Source organism: Oryzias latipes, chromosome 15 (assembly GCF_053564925.1).
Source record: "Oryzias latipes strain Hd-rR chromosome 15, Olatipes_Hd-rR_3.1".
NCBI classification, from domain to species: Eukaryota; Metazoa; Chordata; class Actinopteri; order Beloniformes; family Adrianichthyidae; genus Oryzias; species Oryzias latipes.
Window position 1 is genome coordinate 18,135,126 of NC_136251.1, and position 24,697 is coordinate 18,159,822.

The 24,697-nt window shown below is 36.9% G+C and overlaps 1 protein-coding gene across 1 annotated transcript in view; it reads left to right on the forward strand.

The window, feature by feature from the left end:
- The window catches only part of srbd1 (S1 RNA binding domain 1), a 48,621-nt gene that overhangs the window by 21,833 nt on the left and 2,091 nt on the right, over positions 1-24,697 (forward strand). Inside the window, exons 15-20 of the mRNA XM_023963391.2 lie at positions 5,223-5,314; positions 8,056-8,138; positions 17,195-17,301; positions 19,058-19,225; positions 19,436-19,585; positions 23,690-23,874. Of these exons, the coding sequence (XP_023819159.1) occupies positions 5,223-5,314; positions 8,056-8,138; positions 17,195-17,301; positions 19,058-19,225; positions 19,436-19,585; positions 23,690-23,874 (785 nt within the window). The remainder of the gene's footprint in view (positions 1-5,222; positions 5,315-8,055; positions 8,139-17,194; positions 17,302-19,057; positions 19,226-19,435; positions 19,586-23,689; positions 23,875-24,697) is intronic.

Consider the following 24,697-nt stretch of genomic DNA (forward strand, 5'->3'; position numbering starts at 1 on the left):
TCACTTTTATTCACCAATAGTTTTTTTTGTCAATTGTTTTTCATCATCTTCATCATCATCATCCTCATTTCTTTAAATCTAAAGCAAATTTAAACCAGCCAAAGAGGCCAAAAGTACTTTACACAGGGGAAAAAAACATTGTAAATGGCATAAACTTATATAGCGCTTTTCTACCTACAAGGCCCAAAGCGCTTTACAGTCACAGACCCATTCACCCAGTCGCACATACATTCACACACTGGTGGCGGCTCCGCTGGCGCCAACCTCCCAGCAGAGGCAAGGTGGGGTTCAGTGTCTTACCCAAGGACACATCGACTCATGGGCTTGCAAGGCGGGAATCGAACCTGCAATGATACGATCATGGGTCGACCGCCCTGCCGCTGCACCACGGCCGGCCCTGGTTGTACAATCATAAATCATATAAGAATTATTAGCATAAAACCAAATTAAAACAGAGATTAAAACCAGCATAATAACATGGCTAGGCTGATACTAAAGCACTGAAATGGAGGAACAATTCTTTTTTAAAACTCTCCAGGAGTGTCACTTCTCTAATTGCCAGTTGCAACATATCCTATAGTTTAGGAGACAACATGGCAAAAGCACGGTCCCCATGAAACCTACATTTGGTTTTAATCATTAAATTCACATTTTTTTCCGTATCCCTGTTGGTGATAAATTACACGGTTGAGTAAGTAAACTGAAAAGACTAAAAAAAGATGAACAGGGTCCTTTGATTTATTTTCGGCATTTGCAGGTAGTAGATGGTAAAAATACCTGCCAGTTATCCCTATCAACCTCTACCCCCTCCCTCGCCATTCCAAGCCTTTCTGGTTGCAAACGCTTGTCCCTTCTTCTATTCCTCCATTCATCTGCCATCATCCCCTGGGGTTACAGTGTTTCCTGTGATGGTTTTTCATTTGACAAACATTTGTGATGAGTTTGTGTGACATGTAATGTGTGTGCTTGCTGTGTATACTGTTGTGTGTGTGTGAGTGCGTGCCACAGGAACATGCCTTTCTTACTACCAGAATGATGCGAGTGTCTGTGAGGCTTTGCTCTTTTCAGACACACCTAACACCAACAGTTGGACTCTGTGCGTGTGTACGGCTGCCTGCCTGCCTGCCTTCTAGCGCCTCGATAGAGACTGACGGCCCCTGACACCTGCCATTTGGACGCTTTTCTCTGTGAAAAATGTCATCCTCTATAGACCCGACGTGTGTCTGTGTGCGTTTGTGTGTGCGAATGAGGGAGGTATGGCACATCTTCTATTCTTTTGCTCGAGGTCAAGCTTTGCAGCTGACTGAACAATAGACTCAAGCTGTTTCAGCAGCTTAGACAGAGAAAGTTGGTAATATAGTTTAGATTTTTTCCCCTTTTTTGCATCTATACCCGATCTGTTATTTTAGGTGTAGCCTATTTCTAATTCAATTAAGCTAGGTTCAATCTAACTTTTTTAGAAGAAGGAAAAAACTGTAAAATTCATTGAAAGTGCTTGAGCATAAAAAGAAGATTGTTTCATTTCTTCATTTTCGTTTTTAAAAGGGTGTTTTTGTTCTTGACAGTGTTTTTCACCACATTTCTAAGAGTCTTTCCACATGTGAAAATATTGTCTAATGTTCCTTGAATCCCTCAGTAACTGACTATGATGGATACCACCCATTTTTTTCTTGGAAGTGGTCTGTAACGTCAGACCTGAAAGGATCTGTTGAGTCATGTAGTGCGTTCAGTTCCTCTTCTCTAATTTTAGATTTTATCGATTTGAATAAATACAGTTTGAAAAAGTAATCAGGAAAGGCTTTTTTTGTTGATATAAAATGGAACTTACCTGATCTCTGGATAAACTGGTGGCATTTAAGCTGTTTTGGTCGTATTCTGTGCAGTGTCAGAGAGTTCTAAAAGATTCTCTTTTATTGGTTTTGTTCATCATCAACTTGGATTAAAGTGCATACCTGGGGTTTGAAATGACCTGGGAATAATATGTTGCGCTGAAAAAAGCTACCATTAACTCTATGTAATTTGAACTGTTTTGCTAGTTCATATTAACATTTGTAGGCATGATGTCCTACTCAACAAATTCAACTAACATTGTAATCTTAATTAAATTCTGTAAGAAAGATACAGACATTAAAGTTACATTTTTTTTATTTCATCCAAACTAAATTATTCAATTCAGACTTTGCCAGGTCTGTATGCCCTATTTGAGCTGTATGAAAACTTACCCAATTGATACAGTTTTATAGGAAACACACAATGGGGAAACACTTGTATAATTTTTCAATCATCAAAAAAATGTCGTTCTCCACTTTAAGGATTTTTATCTCATTTTAATTCATCTGCTTGTTGAGGATAAGATACTGATGTTTGCGTCTGATTCGATGATTGTTTTAAATTTAAATTGTAGCAGTTGAGCATAAGGGCTATAATAAAGTATCAAACAGTGTAGCCATCTCTTTCATTGTTGATTTTCTTGAGGGGTAGCAGGGAGTCGGTCATAATGTGAACATTTTTGTTGAGCCAGAGGCTGTGTCTTAAACAGAATTGGTACAAAGCACAGATAAGGGAGCCAGTATGTGACTTTGCCCTGGGATTGAATGGGGCTAAAGGCAGGCCTTTGTCTCTGTGTTCAAGCAATCAAGAGAGCAAAGGAAAGTGCAAATAAGCAATAAACCTAGAGGGCCAGAAGTCATCACGTTACACCGAAAGGCGACCACTGACTTTGGATATTACTGTGTGTTTGCATATCTGTCCATACACTGACCATCTAACTTCAGACGACCTTCTGTTGTGTGCCAGGGCATTGCCCTCTCTGTGGTGACAGTCATGGATGCTGTGGCGGTGAGGGCTCAGAGCTGTATCTATGACAGCCATGTTACTGAGATGCCCCAGCAGCAGCCTTTAATTAAGTTGGACGTGATAAGGGGCTGGTGGACACCCTTTTCTCTTTTCTTTTCTCTCTTTTTAAAGTCATGTTTAAAAAACTGAAAAAACATTCTGCTGGGGTGCTGGAAGTATTTTTTATACCTCACCTGTCTTACTTTTTTTTTTTTTTTGCAGGAGTCTTTCTTTCTAATGGTTTTTTTTTTCTCTTTAGATTTTTGAAAGTTTTTTTTGTTCCTGACAGACAATATTTTCCCCCTACCTGCTATATGTTTATCTTTTTGCATCTAATTAATGACCAGCTTTGTCTCACTTCTTTGAAGGTCATGTGCCAGTGCTAGTTAGCAACGTCACCATGGCGATATGTCAGCTGTCAGCACGATGGTTAGGGAGCTGACAAAAAGAAACGGTGGGGGCGAAGAAAGGGTTAAATTGAGAAAATGGGACAGAGAGAGGATAGGAGTGAGGGTAGACGAGTTCATTTAAATGTGATTTTCATCAGAAGGCCTCTGCCACTCCTCATTAACGAGAGACTTATTATTGGCAAGGTTGTTGTGGCTGAGTCTAGCCCTCTGGGATAGTATGCATATGTGTGTGTGCGTGCTGACACACCGCAAAAGGTCTTACATTTGGACACAGGGGAGGTGTTGTTGACCTCACTGTCATATTGATTAGCCCTGAGGAAGCTTCTTTTGCTTTCTTTCCTCAGCCCTTCCTCAGCCATTCAGTTGACAGAAAAGGGGGAAAAAAGCAATATGACAGCCTATCTGTTGCCAGCATTGCCGCATTACTGTAGGTTGTGTATACTTTATTGTGAGACTGCCACTTTGTGGTGAAAGGGTGAGAAGCACTCAGATTTTATAGTCAATGTATGTACTTATAAAGTTGCTTATGTCTGAAATTCACCATTGGACAGAAATGGCTGCAACGGTACTAATTTTCATTTTGTCTTTGTTAGTGTTGCTAAGCAATATTCACCATAAAACTTCATAAGACAAATATTTTACATTTAGACATGATAAATTGTACTTCTAAGCTTGTCATCTTTGTCACCCTAAAGGTTTAATATGCTTTAGAACCTAAGAAAAAAATCCTCAATCAGTATAAATAATAGTGGGCAACACAAATATGGAAATGGAATTCAAAAATGGTTTCAACCTAAGTGGTTTCCATGTTTTAGCAAAATTCGGTTAACCCTTGTGCTATCCTAGGCACTTTAACACTGGGAGTGGGGTCATCCAGACCCCACAAGACAATGCACTAAACCTTTTTTCTTCAATGATTTGTGATGTTCACTGGTGTCCATGAATTACATGAAATCTTTCCACCTGCATCCACCTTTGTCATGGTAGAAATAACACGTCACTGTAAGGGTGGGGTCATCTGGACCCCATAGGATAGCACAAGGGATAAACGTGTTGTGGTGGTGCTCAAATCTTACACAGATAAAACAGCAGTGGACCCCAATGACCTCTAGGTGGCAGTATTGTTCCAGGAATTGCACTTAGAAGAGGTTGTCATGTTTTCAAAACCTCAACTGCTTATGTTGCTTTTTTTTGAGTGTCATCTATTTTTGTCTATTTAAGTGTTCCTAACAAAATTTACGTTTGCTTCTTTTTTCTGTTTTTATCCGTTTATTTTCAACATGCAAATTACAAAAGTGAAGATAAAAGAAAACTTCTCAAAAGCTTTAACAACAACCCTAATCTTAACTCATCAATAATACTAATGATCATTTCTAAAAAAGCAGCTTAAATTTTGGAAGGCCCTCCCCTTATTCTTTTCATTCCTTTTACAATTAAATCTACATCAACTAAACGACTCACCATGAACAAAGTATGGTAACAATATAATAATATTTTTGTATGATTATCACCACTATCTTGTTCACATCATTGCCTTCCCCATACACCCAAATACCAATCACATGCATCCATCCTCATTGTACAGAAACCAAAGAATTAAAAAAAAAGTTCTGGCTTATGTAATTGGCAAAAAAAAGGGTTCCTTATGGCTCCTGTTCACTTGTCAGTAATGGATTCGGACATAACATTATTGATGGAGCACAAAGGGAAAAATTACATCAGATGTGGACCAACATGAGGTTTTGTGAGGAACAAGGCAGTGACAGTTTTTCACTTATTGCCATTATGTCTGTAAAAGAAAACAACCTGTCCATGACCATTCTCCCCCAACTCCTCTTTTTGTGTTGTTCCTTCAAACCCCATTCTTTTTCTCAATCCGTCACTGGATAAGTCTGTTTTAATATCTCTTAGCTATCATGTCATTCCGTTTTCCCCCCCAACTTTCCTCTAGAATAAAACGTTTTATTCTTTTCACAGTATAACTAACGAGGCAGGAGCTTCCATCTACAGTGTGAGTCCTGAGGCAGTCAAAGAGATGCCAGACTTGGACCCTAACCTAAGGAGTGCAGGTAGATCATGAAACCAGGCAGAACTGTCTTCATTTGAAAACACAATACATGTGTGCTGCGTTCTTCTTGCTGGAATGTTAATGGCTGGCTGCCTCAAACTCTCATATAGCTCCTTCATAAAATCTGTAGTTGTCTTAGTTTAGGTAAAAGTTAGTTTCATTTAAACAATTCACTTTCATCAATTGATTTTAGGATTTAAAGATTTCGACCTTGCAAAAGATTTTTTTGCACAATCGGTAAAAGTAACTCATGTTGATAAAGAGATTAAACGGGTTTTGAAAGGGATTAGAATGTAAAAACAAATCCCTCTGCCTTCTGCAAACATATTTGCCAACATACAGTGAAACAGAAATGGTACAAACCACACATCAATCCATTTTAGTTTTATCATATTGATTTTATACATTTAGAGGTAGTGGCTCATTGAAAACCATTACAAGTTTCTCTACTTTGAAAGGGAGATCAGGGACCCCTGGTGGACTCCAGTTATTTTAGCCATAGTGCTTTTTTTGCTTTGGGCTTTTCTGTGCCTCTCACTTTCTTTTTTAATAAAAACCATAACTTCCTTTCCCATTTTGATATTACTATATTTGGCTCATAAACTTTTAATGAATAGTGGAGAGTTATGCTGGACTGCCTTTACAACTCATCTCCTCACTGAGAGGACTTGGCAGAAAGTCAGAGACAAAGGGAAAATGGAAAGAGTGCTGGAGAGGTCTGTTGGTGTACTGAGCAAGGTTAAGGTTGAAACTTCATCCCTCTCTAAATATTATCTCAGCCAGCAGCCTCCTGCTGCAGCCGGAGGAGAGAGAAGACCCATTGATTCCAGACATACTCCCTCTTTTATATCCCATCCTTTTCTTCTGCTTTGTCTTTTCCTCCTTGGAGATATAAATCTGACACATGTCCTGCAAAGAAATACATCAACACAAACTTCAAAGGTTTAACTGTACACACATTGTACACACAACAGTGAGAAGGAAGAGACCTGAAGGTCCGGGAAAGGGATAAAACTGTATGCCATAGGTTTTGGTCAGTGATATTTCCTTTGTAATGCTTTGTTTTTGGAGCATCCTTTTAAAACTTTATTTACTAAATGATATTCTTTTTGTGGTTTGTTTAATTGTTTTTTTGTGCAACCATGAATTAGGAGGAATTTTATCTTACAATGCAGTATACAGCAGCCAGAGAAGTTTTGTTTTAGACTATCTGTTCGATTCAGGGCTACCGGTATTTTAAATGCTAATTTATCAATTAAATTTTCCAACTATTCAGTTTGGTTTGGTCTTTATGGAATTTACTCATATATTGTACGTAATTTTATACTTTTTAATAAAGTGCTCATTTTGTTTTTTCCTTTTGCAAAAAATCTCTAAAAAAAAAGTCTATTAAAACGTAAAATAATGGAAATAAAGAGCTGTTGTAATAAAGAAAATAAATCAGCATAAAATTGATAATGTGTTAAAAACTACAATGTGTGAGTTTTTGCTAAAGTTATAGGACCTAGACTCTAGGATCTCAACATCTTATTGCAAAATGTTTTATTCACTAAAGGACTAATTGTTTTCTGGTTTCAGGCAAGTTCATAAATGAAATGAACTAAGGGTCAGTTCTAAAAAAAACCTGCTTGGTGGAAAGTCAATTCATGCAGTCTGGTTTCCAAACCATTTTTGGTCTCTGTGGTTACATTCATCATGTCATATCAAGCTAATTTGGGGGTTGTTTTATGAAACCTTTGAAATTTCATTTAGAAACAGACTGGCTCTTCTGACTGGCATGTCAGTTTTAAAAGTTTCTATATTGTATATGCAGTTCAAACGCTTCTTTTTCCCATCTATTTGAACCATTTTAGGCAAGCCCGTGTCTCGCCAAGGTTGGCAAAGCTAGCAAATTTGAAAACAAATGGGCAACATTTCAACAAATTCTCTGGTATTATTACATCCAATTAGAGAGGCTGGCATCATAGCCAAAGCACAACTGACAAATATTTGAATAGGTTTTCCTAAGCATCCATTAATTCATTCATCATGTGTTTCCCACTTAAAAAGAGACAACTGACCACAGCCTGCTGCAAGCAAAACATGTTTCTTGTTGCTCTACAGAAAAACGATTCACAAAGAATTCAATAGAACTGGATTAGCAAGTAAATCAAACACACCAGTGTTACTCTGTGATTTATTTATTTTCAGCACATTTGTGATTTTAATCAATGCTGCAGTCAGCATTGTTGGAAATCATTTGACAATTCATTGGTTTATTCTGCTTGATGTTGGCATTGAACAGCTGCTACTGTTAATTTTACACATCTATTACATGCTATCACAAGGTTATTTTTTAATGATTTCTATGACTTTGTTTTGCTTATAGTATCAGGAGAAAATATTTTTCTATTTGGTTATGTTTTCTTGCACTGCTGTTTCACTAAGTGGGTCAATTGCTTTTAGGTTTGCTGGTCCAGCCTCCAGCAGATTTATCAAAAAGCCAAATATTATGTGCAAAAACTCAAGTTAAAAGGCATCTTTAACTATTGCTTGGTTCAGAGGCCTTACAATTAGGTTTGTCTCACCCTCAGGCCCTGCATCTGAATTAGGAGAATTTACATATCCAGTAATTTCAAGCACTATAGATTTGCATATTTAATAACCGAGTTTACATGTGAGTTCATGAAAGACAAAACACATAATGCAATCACATAATTTGAGTCTCACATTTGTGTTGTGTGTTTGTGTGCACACATGTAGTGTCCATTGGAAGACGTGTTCAGGATCCACTGGGTGAGCTTGTGAAGATTGATCCTAAACACATAGGGATTGGGACATATCAGGTGAGAGTTTCCTTTTTTCCTCCTTTGCTTACTCTCCTTCAAAGTGAACAATTTATATAATGTGAAGAGATTACATTTAGTATCAATGACAATAATGCTTCAGACGGGGATCAAAATTTTCAGGTAAAAAAAAACAAATAAACCACTTTGTCGAAAGACTTCCTTGAGGACCTTTTGTTTTATGTGTTTTGCTTGGCAGAGTTTTTAGAGTTTTGATATGATTTGTTTATTTCTACTAACCTCAGCTTTACAAAAAGGCTATTTAGCTATTAGGGGGATATTAATGGAAGATAGAAGATATATCAGCAAAGCATATATGGAGAAAGAAAAATGAAATGGCTTGAGAGCAGAACAAAAATGAACTTGCTGTGTCAACAGATGATATTTGGGATTACCAATTCAATTTATGGAGATTAGGCATGACGTGTGTTTGAACATTTGTTTTTGCTTGTCTGATGGCTGGACTTTATCTGTATGTTTTGCAAAGGCATAAATTCCATACGCTAGAAGTATTTCATGAAAACACTTGAGCGTGTCTATTTATCTCCACTATTATGAGTTCAGTATCAGTTTCAATTTATATAAACTCCATGGAAAAAGTGTTACAAAGGGAGGAAAATAAGGCGTGAAAAAAGGCTAAAAACAACAAATAAAAGGAAAAGATAAGAGATAAAAGATAAAAAAATGTAGAGGTTAAAGTTACCAAAGCAATAGAATACACTCAATAAAAAGCCCTTCCGTCCATCTATCCTTTTTTTCTGCTTGTCTGAGCTCTACCGGGAGGATACTGAGGTTTTCCCAGGCCACAGATATGATCTCTCCAGGGTGTCCGGGGTCGGCTTCAGGGCCTCCTCCCCCTTTGGACATGCATGTAACGCCCCACGAGAAAGGTGTCCGGGTGGCATTTTTGCCAGATGTCCAAACCACTTTAACTGGTTATGGACAGATTCTGTGTTCTTTCTCTCGGTTGACCAATTCTGAGGCGTCATGTTTAAGTGGCAAAATTCCTGTTTCTGAGGATGTGAAGCACATTTAATCATTGAGCGTTGCTGCGTGAGAAGATCCTTTGTGCTTCAGCAGTGTATTTTTTAAAGAAAGAGAGTGAGGGTTTTGCCTTTGTAAAAAACATCAAATAGAAAATATACAATGTTTTAAAATGATTTTTTAAGAATTTGTTTGGAAAATGACAACACAAAATGACAAAAATTGTCAACTTCACTGAAAATATATGTGCCTAAAAGGCTTTAAGGGAAATCCTTAACAGGAAAGGCTGGGAGGAGCTCAGTTTTGCTTCAATTTAGTTATTTATCATGTTATAGCAATATTTAATTTTTTGGTGTTGGACTATAGTTCTGTCTTAACAAGAAAAAACAGTAAAAAGTCAAAAGGAGGAAAGAAAAAAGTGACAAAGAAGTTATAAAGAACAGCAGTTGGGGACAAAAGTTAATAGAAAATTGTTAAGGGGAAAAATGAAAGTGTGTGAGAGAAAAAAATGAAATTGGAGTGTAAAAAAGAGCAGGTTTTTTTTTAAGTGCAATTGCTTTTGTGCATGTGTGTTTTATGTGTGTCTTTGAGTGTGTTGGATAGCAGGTCCTTGTCTCTCGTCACATTCTGCACAGGCTCTCTGGGGTGTCCAGAGCTCTGCACCTTTTGCTGTCAGATCATGTGACTAGGTCAACAAATGATAATATAACCGAGTAAATAAACTCTGGCCGCTGACAGATATGAGATGAGACATTGTTAAGGTTTGTGTGAGTTAAGGAAAAACATACTAGTGCACACTTTCCTTCACAGAATTAATGCCTGGGTGTTCATTTGCTTAAATATACAGGCACATGCATTGGTGTCTGGATGAATGCGTATGTGTGGGAAATCTTCACTCATGCATGTCTGCTCTTTTGTGTGACTGGCAGTTTGAGCCTTCTGAAAGTTTATTGCCATTAGACTCACCACGCATCAGGACAGATGTAACTCTAGACAGCTGGCACAGCAGGCGCTCTTTTTCTCTCCCGTTGCTGACCCATTGAGTGACAGCTCTGAGAGAAAGGCGGAAATGAGCTGAGGGCTGAAAAAGTAAGGCCCATTAAAATCGGATTGAATGCAAGTATTGGTGTGGGAACAAGGTTTTCACTATATCACTGCTGGCTGGCAACTTTTGCTGGTTACCAATATTGCAAGATGCCATAGTTGTTTTTTTTAAGCTAAAAGTCAAAACAGTACAGTGCATTTAAAATGTACTCCTATTAAAGATCTGAACACCTACATGGACAAATGTGTCATTTCTTTTTAAGACTTGGCAGAATTGGCTTATCATACAAGCTTATGTAATTCAACTCTGTGTATTTTTTGTAGTAGTCTGTTAACAGCTGGGTAATCCCCAACAGACACACGAAAATACACACACAGACACACTCACACCGCTGTGTGAGACAACACTGCCCACTAGCCGGATATTAAAGAAACTGTCACTCTTTCCCTGGCTTCATCAACCAATCTCCACATTTTCCTTCTCAGCTTTTTGGTAGTGTTTCCATGCTTCTACATGCCTCGCATCTTCCATTTCTTCAAGCCAGTTTTTTCTGTGGTGCTACTTAGTTGGGGAGCACCAAGAGCTTGATTTGGGATCAATTTTTGGTTTGAGTTAAGGTAAATGCTACTTGTTTTATTTCTTATGAAGTACCCAGACTTGCAGGTTATTACACGCTGTGAACATCTTTCTTTTGAACATGGGAATGTTTCAAAATCTAGTGGCTTTTGTGATCAGTTAAGCACACTATGAAGTAACGCAGAAAAACTAAACATGTTGGGGCCAGAAAACCTAATTTTCCAAAAAGGAAAGAAAAAACTGATTTTAAGAGCAAGCTTATGAAATAGTGGATCTATACATTCACTGGCCACTTCATAAGGGACACCTGTCCAAATGCCCGTTAATGCAAATTTCTAATCAGCCAATCACATGGCAGTAACTCAATGCATTTAGGCATGTAGACATGGTTAAGACGATCTGTTGCAGTTGAAACTAAACATCAGAATGAAGTGGCATGGTTGTTGGTGCCAGACAGACTGGTCTGAGGATTTCAGAAACTGCTGCTGCTGATCTACTGGGATTTTCACGCACAACTCTCTCTAAGGTTTACAGAGAATGGTCCAAAAAAAAGAGAAAATATCCAGTGAGCTGCAGTTCTGTGGTCAAAAATGCCTTAGTGATACCAGAGGTCAGAGGAGAATGGCCAGACAAGCTAATTTAAAAAAAAAAAAAATACCCAGTAACTTGACCACTGGTTACAACTGAGGTATGGTATGAAGATTATCTCTGAACGCACAACACGTCCAACCTTGAGGCAGATGGGCTACAGCAGATCACACCGGATGCCACTATTGTCAGCTAAGAAGAAGAAACAATTCACATAGGCTCACTAAAATTGGACAATAGAAGATTGGAAGAAGGTTGTGTGGTATGATGAGTCTAAATTTTCCGCTGTGACATTCAGATGGTAGGGTCAGAATTTTTTATATTTTCATAAAAAATAAAAAAACTTTTTTTAGCCAATGATGTAAAGCTGTCCAGACCTGGCTGGTCTTGTGTTAAAAGACATTTAAGTGTCTAATCTAGGTTTCTTTTTTTGCCTTCAGCTAGGGCAAGCAAGCCATTTTCTGATTGAGTATCCTGTTTCTGTCCTGTGTGGGCATTCTAAAATTCACTCCTCAGTAGTAGTGCCTAGAGGGGAGACAGGAACAGACACGGCAAATAAGCATGAGAGGGAAGCTTGACAGTGATTGATAGTTCCTTTGACTTATTAAGGCGTGGGAAAAGAACTGATCAGTTTTAGAATTCAATTCAAAAAAAAAGTCAGAAGCTAAAAATATCTCATTTGTTTGCGCAGGTAGAAGACAATTTTTCAGCACCTTTTAGTTTATTCAACACTTTTGGCTGATAGCCTATCTAGTTTCTTTTTGTTGCTGAAATTATAGAAAATGTATGCTTCTATCTCTGATTCCTGACCTTTAAAAAAACAAAAGGAATTAACTTGGTGACTTTCATTTTGGGGCTGCACGGTGGTGCAGTGGTTAGCACTTTTGCCTCACAGCAAGAAGGCCCCTGGGTCAAGTCCTGTCTGGGGGACCTGAAACAGAACACTATCAGGGGACCCCTCTGTGTGGAGCATGCATGTTATCCCCGTGCATACGTGGGCTTTCTCCGGCTTCCTCCCACTAGGTCTGCACAATAAATCGCAAATGTATTGTCATCGCGATATCAAGCAGTGTAATACCCAGATCACAAAAGTCAGTGAAAATTGCAATTAATGGTTACCTTAAATGTGTGAAACGAAATTACGTTTTTGGTTGTTTTGCTATTTGTTCATTTATCGCAAATTATATCATCATCGCAATATAATAATATAATCACTAATATCTCATATCACAAGCTCTCCTCATATCATGCAGCCATACCTCCCACCGTCCAAAATAATGTTAGGTGTTAATGTGAGTGTGCATGGGTGTGTGATTTGTGGCCCTGCAACAGACTGGCAACCTGTCCAGGATGTCCCCTGCCCCCTGGATAGGCTCCGGCAGCCCCATGACCCCGAAAGGGACAAAACGGGTTCAGAAGTTTAGATGTTCATTTTGGACTTCCTTCAGTTAATTCTGTTCTTCTTTGGAGTCTTTTCAGTTAATCTGAAAAGACTCTCAATTTAGTCTCAATTTACTCATAATTAATCTGTTAATTATCTGTCATAAATTTAAACCAGAAAGTTATACGACAGCAATAAAATGGTTTTATATTTCCCCAACTTTTGTCAGTTGAATAATGACTATGACACAGCTTCCTGCCAAACAATCACTTACACAAGCACACACTTATGTGCACAAACATGCACACTGAATCTCTGCCAAGTTTTCACAGCAGAAAATTTACAGTGTTTTCCCAGAGGCGTTGAGCAAGCCGTCAGTCAAGAAAAAATTGACTTTTAGTTAACCTTGCAGATGTGGTTCATTCCTGCACTGTTCTTTGGTCTGAGAATGATAAAAGAAAGCACAGACTAAAACAATAAAATGTGCCCCAAATTTTCTTTTTTCATTGAATAGTAAAATGGCTTAAAAATTTACAGAAACATGCAGACATTTATTTTTTCAACATGATGCTTTGTGTGGTCTGATAGTCAAATTTTCATTTTTCATTTTGTGATTTTCTGCCATACCAGTTTTTTCAGTTACTGTCAGACTGAAGACTTCAGCCATTAATATCAGTTAGCACAGTAGGTGTAGGCAGCTGCTTTGCCTCTTAAGTCATGTTGATTCTTATTTACCTCATGTGACCCTCACGTCTCTCTTCCTGCAACGCAATTTAGGGCTGTAGAAGTTCAAATCAAAATAGAAATGCTTGAATTCCGTCAAAGGTCATAAATATATTCTATTTTATCCTTGAAATACACAGAGAAATAATGCTTGCCTTGCATTTCTGTCTTTAATTGTTTTTTTATATCAATGTGTCTTTCCTCCCCTTTCTGATTGACGTGTGGTAACTGCAGCCGTTAAGTTCTCGTGGTGCAGACAGAAGCACTTTGTTCATGCCTATTGGTTGGCTGACTTTAGCTGGTTTAAGGCCAATCCAAACATGACCTTCACACACACTGATCCAGTCCATTGGTTCTGAATGACTTTGAGGTTTGGGTCTGACGGTTGAGACTAAAGAATGAAGGAGTGAAAAAGCCCTAAAAAAGTATTGGTAAAACCTCAACCTTTTACTCAATCATATACAGTTCTGGATTCTGGCTGTATTTAAATATCTTTTTGAACAGTGTTGACTAAAGATCAAAACACAAGAGTATACTAGGCTTTCACTCTGCAGACAGTTTATTATTGATTGAGGTGATAAATCAGAGTTTTTAAATTGCATTTATTTGTTCTCTAATGTTTGTCAGTCAGCTTTCATTTTGCCCTAAGTAATGGAAACAAGATCCATATATAAACTGAAAAACTCACGTTTTTGAGGGACACAGGCCAAAATTCACCACTTGTGGTTACAATAGGAGCTTGTAAGAGCCTCTAATTTCAAGTTGTACGTATAGAAACATTAAAATATGTTTGCATGGATATACTTGCTAAATCAGTACCGTTGCCTAAAGGCTGGTTTATGATGAACAAGATGCAATACATTGCAACATATGGGCACATTACAAGGCTACCAATGGCATAAATTGGTTAGTTGATAAAGAGAACATCTTCAAAGCAGGAATTGATTTATTATTACTCTTTATAGTATTACTAAAGAGATTAAGACAGAAAATGAACATTTACTTTTTTTAGTTCAGGTTGAAATTCTCCGCTCAACCCCGTTCTTATTTTCAGTATGCACATCTTTCAGCGTTTACTACTCGCTAACTGTTTCACCAATCAAACAACAACTGTTGTGAGACACCAGAAAAAGTTATCCAAAGTGAAATGTTGGAAAAACTCTGCATATTTGGGGTTTCAAGGTGAAATGGACATCTTTCTGTCTTTCAGTTGTGCATGTACGACAAAAGGTTTCTGCGTCTTGCAGAGTCAGACTTTCATTTATCTTAAATTAATCAATTAAATCAGAATTTTCTATTTAATGAGACATTTTTTTTTGCTTTGGACTGTTGATTTATTTTTAGCACTGTGAACTTCTGTTCAGGCCATTAACACCAGCAAGTAATTGTTTTGATATACCTTTTTCTAAACAGCTCTAAAATGTATTATGTTTTATTTTTTAACACCTCGTTGTCTCTGTCAATGCTCAGAAAACACTTTTATCTAAAGCCTATGACTTGTTAAGCTGAAATTAATCAATTAAAAGGCATTCTCTACCTATGTACATATATGCAGTTAGAACTTCATTTTGAAGTTGCTCTTAAAAATATCTATGTTGCGTTCTATGTCTTCTATATCTATGCTGTTTCAAACAATCTTGTGTTAAATTGTAGTGGGAATGTAACCACACAGTAATTGAGCTCCAGCTCATAACTCATTCTACATACCGTACCTCCTCTTCTTGTCTGAAATATTTTCTTCTGGTATAACCATTGAGTTCCTCTTCATCATTCCTTCTTGATGATGCTTCTCAGACAATTTTTTTTTTCCCTTTAGAAGTAAAAACTTGAGTCCTAAAGGGAACTAAAATGAACCAAAAATCACCTGAGTGCTGTTCAGCTTTTTTTTTTATACTTGCAGATCCATTTTATACATTTATACAGTAGTATATAGGGATTTCTAAAATCTTCACATGAATTTTGTTATTGAGAAAATACCATTAACCAAAAATGAATAACTCTTAAAGAGGCTAGTCTTTTGCTTTGGAAGAATATGAATTTATTGCTGAGTGTGTAGTCTATTTTATGTGGCTACATTGTGTATTTGTGTACATTGTTATTTGTTTTTAATTCTAATGAAAGAGAAGATTATTGTACTTTTTTCTGTTAAAATGTTTCCAGCTGTTTCCGTTGTAAATGTTGTTGACAAAAGCAGAGAAAAGCCGATTTACTAAGTACTTCCTAACGTTAAATGATATTGACTTTTAACTCTTTCAGTATAAAGCTGAAATTGTAAAATGTTTTTAAAAAGACATTTCAATGAAGATTTACAAATACTTTAAAAATCTGGGTTGTTATTATTATATTAGAGTTCCACAGGGTTTTTATAAAGAAAAATAGCTTGCATAACTATTTCTAAGTGAAATAACTGGTTGTATTAGTGTACATGTCAGAGGTTGTATCTGTGAATGTTAAGTCAGACAACTTACAGTACTTGCTAATGTTGCAGAAATGTGAGCAATGTTTTCTCTCTCTCAATTACTGTTAAAGTCCCTTTTCTTCTGGGTCTGCCTGTCTTGCTGTGCTGTGATGAACAGCTGTTTTCTGGTTAGAGTTGTGTGTGTTTACAAGTATTTGTTGGCAGCTTGATCATTTTACAGGCCTACTCTGCTTGTCTTAAGCTCTTTCTTGCTCACAACACAGGGACTCATGCACGGATATATTCACATTGATGGAGAGATCCAACAGCAGTCTGCCATAAAGTGTCTGCTATTTCTCAACAGTTGCTGAGGCATGGGTCTTCAGCTGTATTTCTTAAATGTTGGTGGTGTCACAATTCCAAAGACTTATATGTCCCTGCATAGTTTTAAAATCCCATAAAACAGTTTTACATTAACCTTTGTGGGACTAAAATAAAAAAAAGCATTAATTTTAGTTTCCATACTTTATGTATGTTTTTTGTTTGAACTACTGCTTTTAAAACACAGTCTTATATATGTTTGTTTTTACTGTCTTTATTGGACTATTTTTAGTTCAAGTGTTTTGCGTTTTTATAAACAACACACATACACACACCACAAACACAATACCAGGTAGTGTTGGTCATAAAAAACAGATGATAAAAAGAACATAGTCGGCATTTGACACCCTAATAACTGTTCTTTGGTGTTGTTTGTTGCTTCAGAGTTTAACTGCAATTAAGGGTAGTAGCAACTACTTCTATAAGGCATTTTTGTTCTTTTTTATGTTTGTTGTATGAACATTTGCATATTTTACCATAATTTTTAACCTTCCTACATGTCTACGCATAGTTTTACTGAAAAGCTTTTGAACTGACTAAAGAGACATGATGGACATTAGCTAAGATCTGACACAAGTGTCATCAAAACAAGTTTGATGCAAGTTTTCTTGGAAAAAGAAATTATAAAGCAAGTGGTAAAGCAGATAAAAAAAATGTATACAAATGAAAATATAGTTTGCTCTGTTTAAGTACCTAACAAAACAAGAAGGTGCTTTGTAAAACTAATGAAACATTTTTGCTGAAGGACAAAGCAAAAATAATTCTGTTATTTGAGTAAGGGCTTAAGCTTGTTTAAGAAAACTGTCCAATGCAGCAGACTGTACCTGTGTGTTTAGAACCGCTACCTCATCTTTGAATAACAGATACAATCTTTAATCTTTTTTTGCTTTTCACTTTTGAAACCAAAGGTAAACTCTTTTGCTCAATAGTTTTTTTTGGGTGTGTGTTAACAAACATGTTTCTTCATTGTGTTTTTATAGCATGATGTGTCTGCTGGAGCTCTGAAGGCAGCGCTGGAGGGAGTGGTGCAGGAGTGTGTGAGTTTCGTCGGTGTGGACATCAACATCTGCTCTGAGATACTGATGAGGTAGATTATAAGTAAAGATAAATGTAAAGCCGTTTGCAAGTAAACTAATGGGTATTCATTTCAACTTCACTATGGCACATCTGAAAAGCTGCGTACGAGTAAATAAATTCTTATTTCAATAGTTTTTAAGCAGGTAAAACAGCAGTAATTTGTGAAAAATATATTGTGTTTTTATTTGATGATGAAAATGTTTGTTTAAAGGTGTTTTGAAGGGACTGTCCCAGTCTGGTTAGTGTTTTTATTTGTCCAGTTTCCTCTTTGATTCTTTTTTTTTTTTTTGGTATATTTAATGTTTGTAATAGTCAAGTGCGTCCATGATGGTGTTAGATAAAAGTGATTCATAGATGGCAAAACCTTTACACAGCACTGTCTTTATGCACATTTTAGATAAACATGAAAATTCTGACAGAAGAAGTGGGATTGCTGAGCATATTGGTTGATTCTTTAAACTCACATAGTGGGTTGACCGGAATCAATACAAAAGCAATATAGGACACAGACATATGCACTTTTATGAAACGCTAATTTGCATGTGTGCTCTTTGAAATCATTGTCTAGCACACATTTGCTGTACATTTTGCAGCTTATGTTGAGAAGTATGCAGAAAGTTCACAAATTAGAATTTTTTTACAGGTGAAACAAACTGAAAAAAAAAAAAGGTTGGCATCTGAAGACCAGGCATCAGGTCATCTGTTTACCTGTCTGCTGTGCAGGTTAGCTTTTTCCATTCCTGCCACCAGTTATGCTTTGCTTACTTTCACACTAGAGGCACACACGTACGTGTTGATGACTGAGGTATTATATGGAGTGTTGACATAGAAATGTGTTTTAGAGAGTGAGTCACTGTGGGCAGTAAGAGGGTAATTCAGTTTCACATTCCCTCTCTACTTTGGTTCACCAACATGGGTCATATATACTCTCTAAATGCCAATTTGTGTGTTTCCAGTTATTCTTTGAAGCTTCATTTTTGTCAGTGTTTGAATCTGTTGTGTTTTCTGGTAAGAATTAGAACATTTATATCAATATTTTTTAACATTTTTTGCAAAAAAAGACCAAACACTTAAATCAACTACCGTATTTGAAAATTATAACTAAAAAAGATCATTTGTTTAACATCTTAGGTAAAAAGGTTCAGCTCCCAAAAATTGCCAAAGGGGGTAATATTTATAATCCTTTCAGCCATTCAGTCCATTAAATGAAAACTACTTTTGTTCACACCATACGTGTTTTTTTTTAAGGTTTGAGGTTTAGAATTTAAAAAAGGGGCTTAACAAGCCACTTAAAAAAGGTTTTACTTGAATTTGCTAAAAGTTATTTTATTAAACTCCAAAGTTTCTAGAAAAATATATGTTAGATATATAAACATAAAATTACATTGTTAACATTATGAAAGAAAGGAGATTCCCATACCTTGTATTTAAACATCTTGAGTGGTAGTTATTTTTTTTGGGCTGCTTTATTCTGGTTGACATTAGTCAGTGCACAAAAATGGGATTTGATCACCCAACCTAGGCTTCATTTGCAGGTCATGGGTTCTCTGGCAGGGTAAAAATCCAAAACACAGTTGAAAATATCCAGAAATGGCTGCAAAGAAACCACATACTTTGATTAGCCTGGTTTTCTGTGAAGAAAGTACTTTTCAAACACAGAACAGTTTGCACTCCGTGCGTAGGCTAAATGACCTGTAAGGTAAGGTGACCTATAAAAATATGCTCAAATGCATTTCCCCCCGGTAATTTGTTGTTTCGTGTTCTAGGCACGTAGCAGGGCTTAATGCGGGCCGAGCTCGCAATATAACCGAGTGGAGAGAGCAGAACGGTCCCTTCACCAATAGGGAGCAGCTCAAGCTGGTCAAAGGCATGGGGCCCAAGTCCTACCAACAGTGTGCTGGCTTCATCAGAATCGACCCTCAGACTCTGCAGAGGTACAAACCAGCATGGCACTTACACAGATGTTAAAAACCACATAGAAAAATAAATATTAACTTTTTTTGCTTATCTGCATTTTTTTTTCTTTTTCTAATTTTTATTTTTTATTTTTTTTGTGATTTAATCAATCAAGTTTTTAAACAGAATCAAGCTTTTGGTGTAAAAACTTAAATACTTAACTGTCTTTTTTTATTTTTATGGAACAGTGTGAAATCCTCACCGCAGCCTGCAGCAACAGTAACGGGGAAAGCAGCAACTAAGAAGTGTAAAGGAAAAACCGGTGTCAAAACGGCCGATTCATTAAACCCTCTGGATCAAACCTGTATTCATCCAGAGTCCTACAGTGTGGCGCAGAGGTAGGAAACACACAAACCTACCAATATGCACACATACACTTGTACAACAGCTTACCCTGCTGGCCAGAGCATGTTCAGGCTAAGATGAAGCTGATTTGACACCATCACATATGGGGTTTGTTATACTGGTGAAGGACTCTGATTTGATTTACGCAGACACGGGATACAAGAGAAGAGGCTTTGGCTTTGAACGCATGTAGTGTGGTGTGTGTGTGTCCTTGTGTGAGAAATGATTGTTAGAACTGCTGATGCTAATATCAAAAGCACATTGAACATCAGTCCCTGTACTCTGACTGGGCGTGCATGCATATATGTGTTTGTGTGTTCTCTCCCTTGCAGCTGTAGTCACTCAGTTTTGTTTAGTCTACATAGGTTCTGACACAAGTGCCTTCAAGATTTGCTCTCCTTTTGTTGATGTAGCTTTAATGGTCTCAGTAAACGTGTGTGAAATAATGTATGGGTGCACATATACAGATAAAATTAATTTAATATAATAATTTTTTTTCTCAAATGGCTGAATGTCTTTAAGGCATTTGAGTTTTTAACAATGTATCAAATAAATCAATAAGAATTGTTTCACAAAATACCCAGGTAGCTTAATTTTTAGACTTTTTTTGTATTTTTAGTTTTGCCTTTTCTGTTGCATTCTTGTTTTATATTGTGCTGCTAATATCTAAAGATGAAAGGCTATACCATCACAGAGAAAGGGTACAAGAAAGGATGCATTTTTTGTTCTTTAGCTGTGTGTCGCAGCCAGATCTGCACAAGGAGTTTCACTTATATGAATCAGTTTCATATTTTAAGTGGGAAAAAGCCACAACAGTCAAGCATTTTTCCTGGAAAATAAAAAAAAAAGTTTTTTTCTTAAAATCTCAAAATATCATAAAAAACATGTTTAAAAATGTATAAAGATTCTTTTTTTTTTTTCTTTCTTGATCATGACGTGTATTTTTTCTTTGAGTGTAAGATTGCATATTCCAAGTTGCCCTAGTCTAGATTATTCAACTCATTAGTTGTCAATACTTTTCTAACAGTGCAGATTGTACTAATAGGATTTTAAAAACTTTCTACGGTTGAGGATGAGGAAAGCGCAAGAATATAACAGTAATGTAAAAAACCGGTTGAACTTTAAATGAGATAATCTGTTAGGAGATAAACACTTTATGCTTGTTTCCTTAACATGCAATTGAACACTTGAAGAATAATTCTGCAGGAAAAACCTTCACACTTCACACAAATTAAGGAATTGATTCCACCTTTACATCTGTTTGTCTACAACTCATCTTGTTTTCCTCTTAACTCTTTAGTTTTTTCTTGTTTTCATTTGGACAAAATTTTGTCCTTGTTTGTTGTTGCTTTTGCAACATATGTGTCTTTTTGCAGGTACAAATGAATGTGTTCAGTTAATTACTTTAAATTTTAGCTCCTTTTTTAGTGCATGGCTTTTTTTGAAATAAGATGAAAATTCAGATGAAATATAAAGCCCACCCTGAGGTTGCAAAGTTTATTGACACAAAAACCTCATTGTTCCGGAAGACCTAAATTGAAATGGATTATTGGATGTGAGGGCATCAGTAAGATGTCTTTTTTTCCACCTCCTCGCCTCCAACCATTAAAAGGGAGTGAGAAATCAAAAAGGGAGAACCTGTGTGTGTGTGTAAGCATGCATGTGTGTTGTGTCTTTATGGTGTGTAAAGAATATCATGTTCATCACATTAGTGGAATTGGATCCTCCATTACTGCACACAGCCCACACATGAGCCTCCCTTTTGAAACTATATGCACGCCCATACAAACTTCAGAAATAAAAAAACACTTGACTACCTCACTGCTGACTCCTGCACTTTTAAGACTTGTATTTATCTTGTATCAAAAGTTTGTGAAAATTTGAAATAATATGATTCGGTATGTTTATACAAAGCTTTTGTGATAGTGGGCGAATTTGCCTATTAATGGGCTTATGCCTGTTGGCGAAAATGTATAGATAAACACTGTTTCTCTATCTTTGTTTAAGAATGTGTTGGATTTCTTAGCAACTTGCTAAAATGTAATATTTATTCAACCAGTTGGGTCCATATGTATACAGATGCAGGGACTGTGGTGGAGGCCTCTTAACTACTAGTTTTTCTTCAAATACCACTGCATCACACACAATGTCAATAATAAAAGCACCATGTCTCCTGAATGATTTGCTCACTCATTGGATCCTGTTTAACGGATGAGACTAGTTTCACAAAAACAATCAGATGAAAGTATGTAGCGGTAGTTTTGAGGAATTTGTTTCAGAATTTGTGCTAATGTACGGTATAAAAAACCCAATTGTAATAAACTTGAAAGCGCTCCTAAATATAAACTAAATAATTACAATTCAGCCCTCGACAGACTGGCGACCTGTCCAGGATGTTCCCTGCCTTCGCCCACGAGTGGCTAGGATAGGCTTCAGCAACCCTGAGACCCCGAAAGGGACAAAATGGGTTTAGAAGACGGATGAATGAATTACAACTCAAAATACCTAAAGGTTTTTTAGTGGTCAACAGTTTATACCAAAGTTTTTGGTCTAATTCTTGTGTTAAACCAGCAATGAGTGACAGTGGGGAGAAAAACTCAAAAAAAAGGAGGAAACCCAGGGGTACCTACTGGCCATGACTGGTTCTCTTCAGACCTTGGAATTGAGATTTACCAAGTAAAATTTCAGAAAGTCAATGTTTGCAAATTGTAAAACTGAAAAAATAAATCATTGTCATGGAAAAACAATGTAACCTTTGTATCTCTGACTCAATCAAAAGATGTCTCCATCACAAGACCATTTAACTTGTAGTAATGCCATTTACCTTTTACTAGATATTTATTTAACAAAAGTTTGGGTATACCGAAGAGAGGCAACCACAGTAAATACTGATATCCATTAAGACCTAGAGGTGTTGATTCTTCAGCAATATCTATTTTTATCATACTCTCCTACTTTGTAGTGACTTTATCCCTGTTGGAGGATTGATTTGGCTAAGGCCATTCTTTGGGACAGTGGACAACTATGTCTTACGAAAGTTTGTACACAAGTTGTTTAGTGTCATACATGCAGTGTTCTCACCAGGGCCAAATGAACATTTCTAAGCAACGTTGTGCTTTAGTCAGTCTTCTGAGTGTCTGTCCCCACCTGTTGTGTCCATCATGCGGTGGACAGCTGCGGAGTCTGTTTGGCGTCAAGCTTCCAGTGACCGACATCCATCATGGACGCTACCCAACTGGTCCACACAAGAACACATGCGTAGAGGAAAACATGTTCACATCTTTCACCAGCTGTGCCCAGTGTCTGCTATAAAAAATATGCAGTATGTGCAACGCACACATATATCTTTCTTCCATTACTCCGTTTTGCTACTTTGGTACTTGAGCAAGTTTGTTTCCATGTCTGTTTGGATTATAGTGGAGACAATTAATAGAGATTTATATTTCAAGTGCACTAGATGTAATGGTGAAATCTGACTGAGTGTCTAGACATTATGAGGTGAGATGTTACATGCCAGGATAAAGTTATACTAGTGTGACTGGCAGGAAAGTCCTGTCTTGGCTGTGTAGTCATGGCATAGGCAATGTCATTAGACAGAGTGTCAGGGTGTTTACGATCTGTTGTGGATGTACCTCATTTGTGTAAAATAGGCGTGTTTTCATGACAATGCCAAGATGGATGAGGGTGAAATTAGAAAATGGTAAATCTGGGAGCATGAAACAATTGTCCTAATTTAATTCACGGCTATGGGATATTTTGTAAAGGTGCAATCATTATAAATAGTACACGATCTTGGTGTGTGAGCGTGGTATACAACAAGGAGAGGCAGAGAAAAACAATAATTAAATGCCTTCGCCCACAAGTGGCCGGGACAGGCTCCGGCAGCCCCGTGACCCCGAAAGGGACAAAACGGGTTTAGAAAATGAATTTTCTTAATTTCTTAATTTATTTCAATAGATCTGCTATCTGCCACTTTCAGTTTTTTGTTTCAAACCTTTGGTCTGTTCTGGGGTCTTTTTCTATTTGTTGTTTCATTTTCTTTTCATTTATTGTGTTTTATTTTATGATCTTTTAATATATGTCCCTTTCATGAACAGATTTCTTTCTCTTGTGGATGGGAGTGTGGACCAGATTGGGAGTGCAGTCTTGAAGCACTGTGTGGAGAGCAAGATTAAGACAAATTCTGTTGAGGAACTGGCCCGAGTCGTAGACACCACACCAGAAACTCTCAAGATCATCATAGACGGCCTCACACAGCCGCCAGGCTTTGACATTCGACAAAGTAAGTTACAATTCAGTAAGGAAACCAAAATACACTTGTCAGCGATATCCAAAGGAAGTTTTGAAATCATTGCAGGATATCTGTTGATATAATAGGTGTTTTTCTTCTTTAAGATGCACAATGAGGAGATGTTTGAACAAAAAAAGCATTATTACATAGTTAATTATAGCTTTTTTGCATGCTTTGGTTATTTAAATTCTACTAAGAGTAAGAAACTCATTTTCCTAATCAGTTAAATACCTTGTATTTTTGAAGTTCCACCTCATTGTGTAAAGTTATTGGATGTAATTAATAGATACTTGTTCGTACAAAATGTGTATGTGAATGGATGTGTGTGTATACATGCATGGTTATGTGTGTGTGGATGTGCATGTGTGTACATTTTTGCCCAGTGGAGTCACTTTTTTGGCTGGCGGAGGCAAAACAAACAGAGGTAGAGATGTAATTTATTAACTTGGCTTCAGAAACGTTTTTTTTTCTCTGTTCTCATGGCTGGACAATTTAAAAGCTGCCTTATTACTTTTTTTATGGTTTCATATTACCAGAAAAAAGTGTCTGAACAGTTGACTAACTTTTCCCAAAATTAAGGAACACAGCTTCAAGGTTCATTTTCAGGTTGGGCATATTCAATTACAATATGTCAGTGATCAGCTGAGTAAACAGATGGGCTGATGCTGCTGGATAAAGTCAGTGCTGTTGGTTGAATAATTGGGGAAAACTATTTCCAAAAACTATTTCCAAGAAGTCTAGTTTATTTATGTATTTATTTATTTATACTTTAAGGGCACTGAAAGGAAAGAAGACCTTAGAAACTAAAAGACTA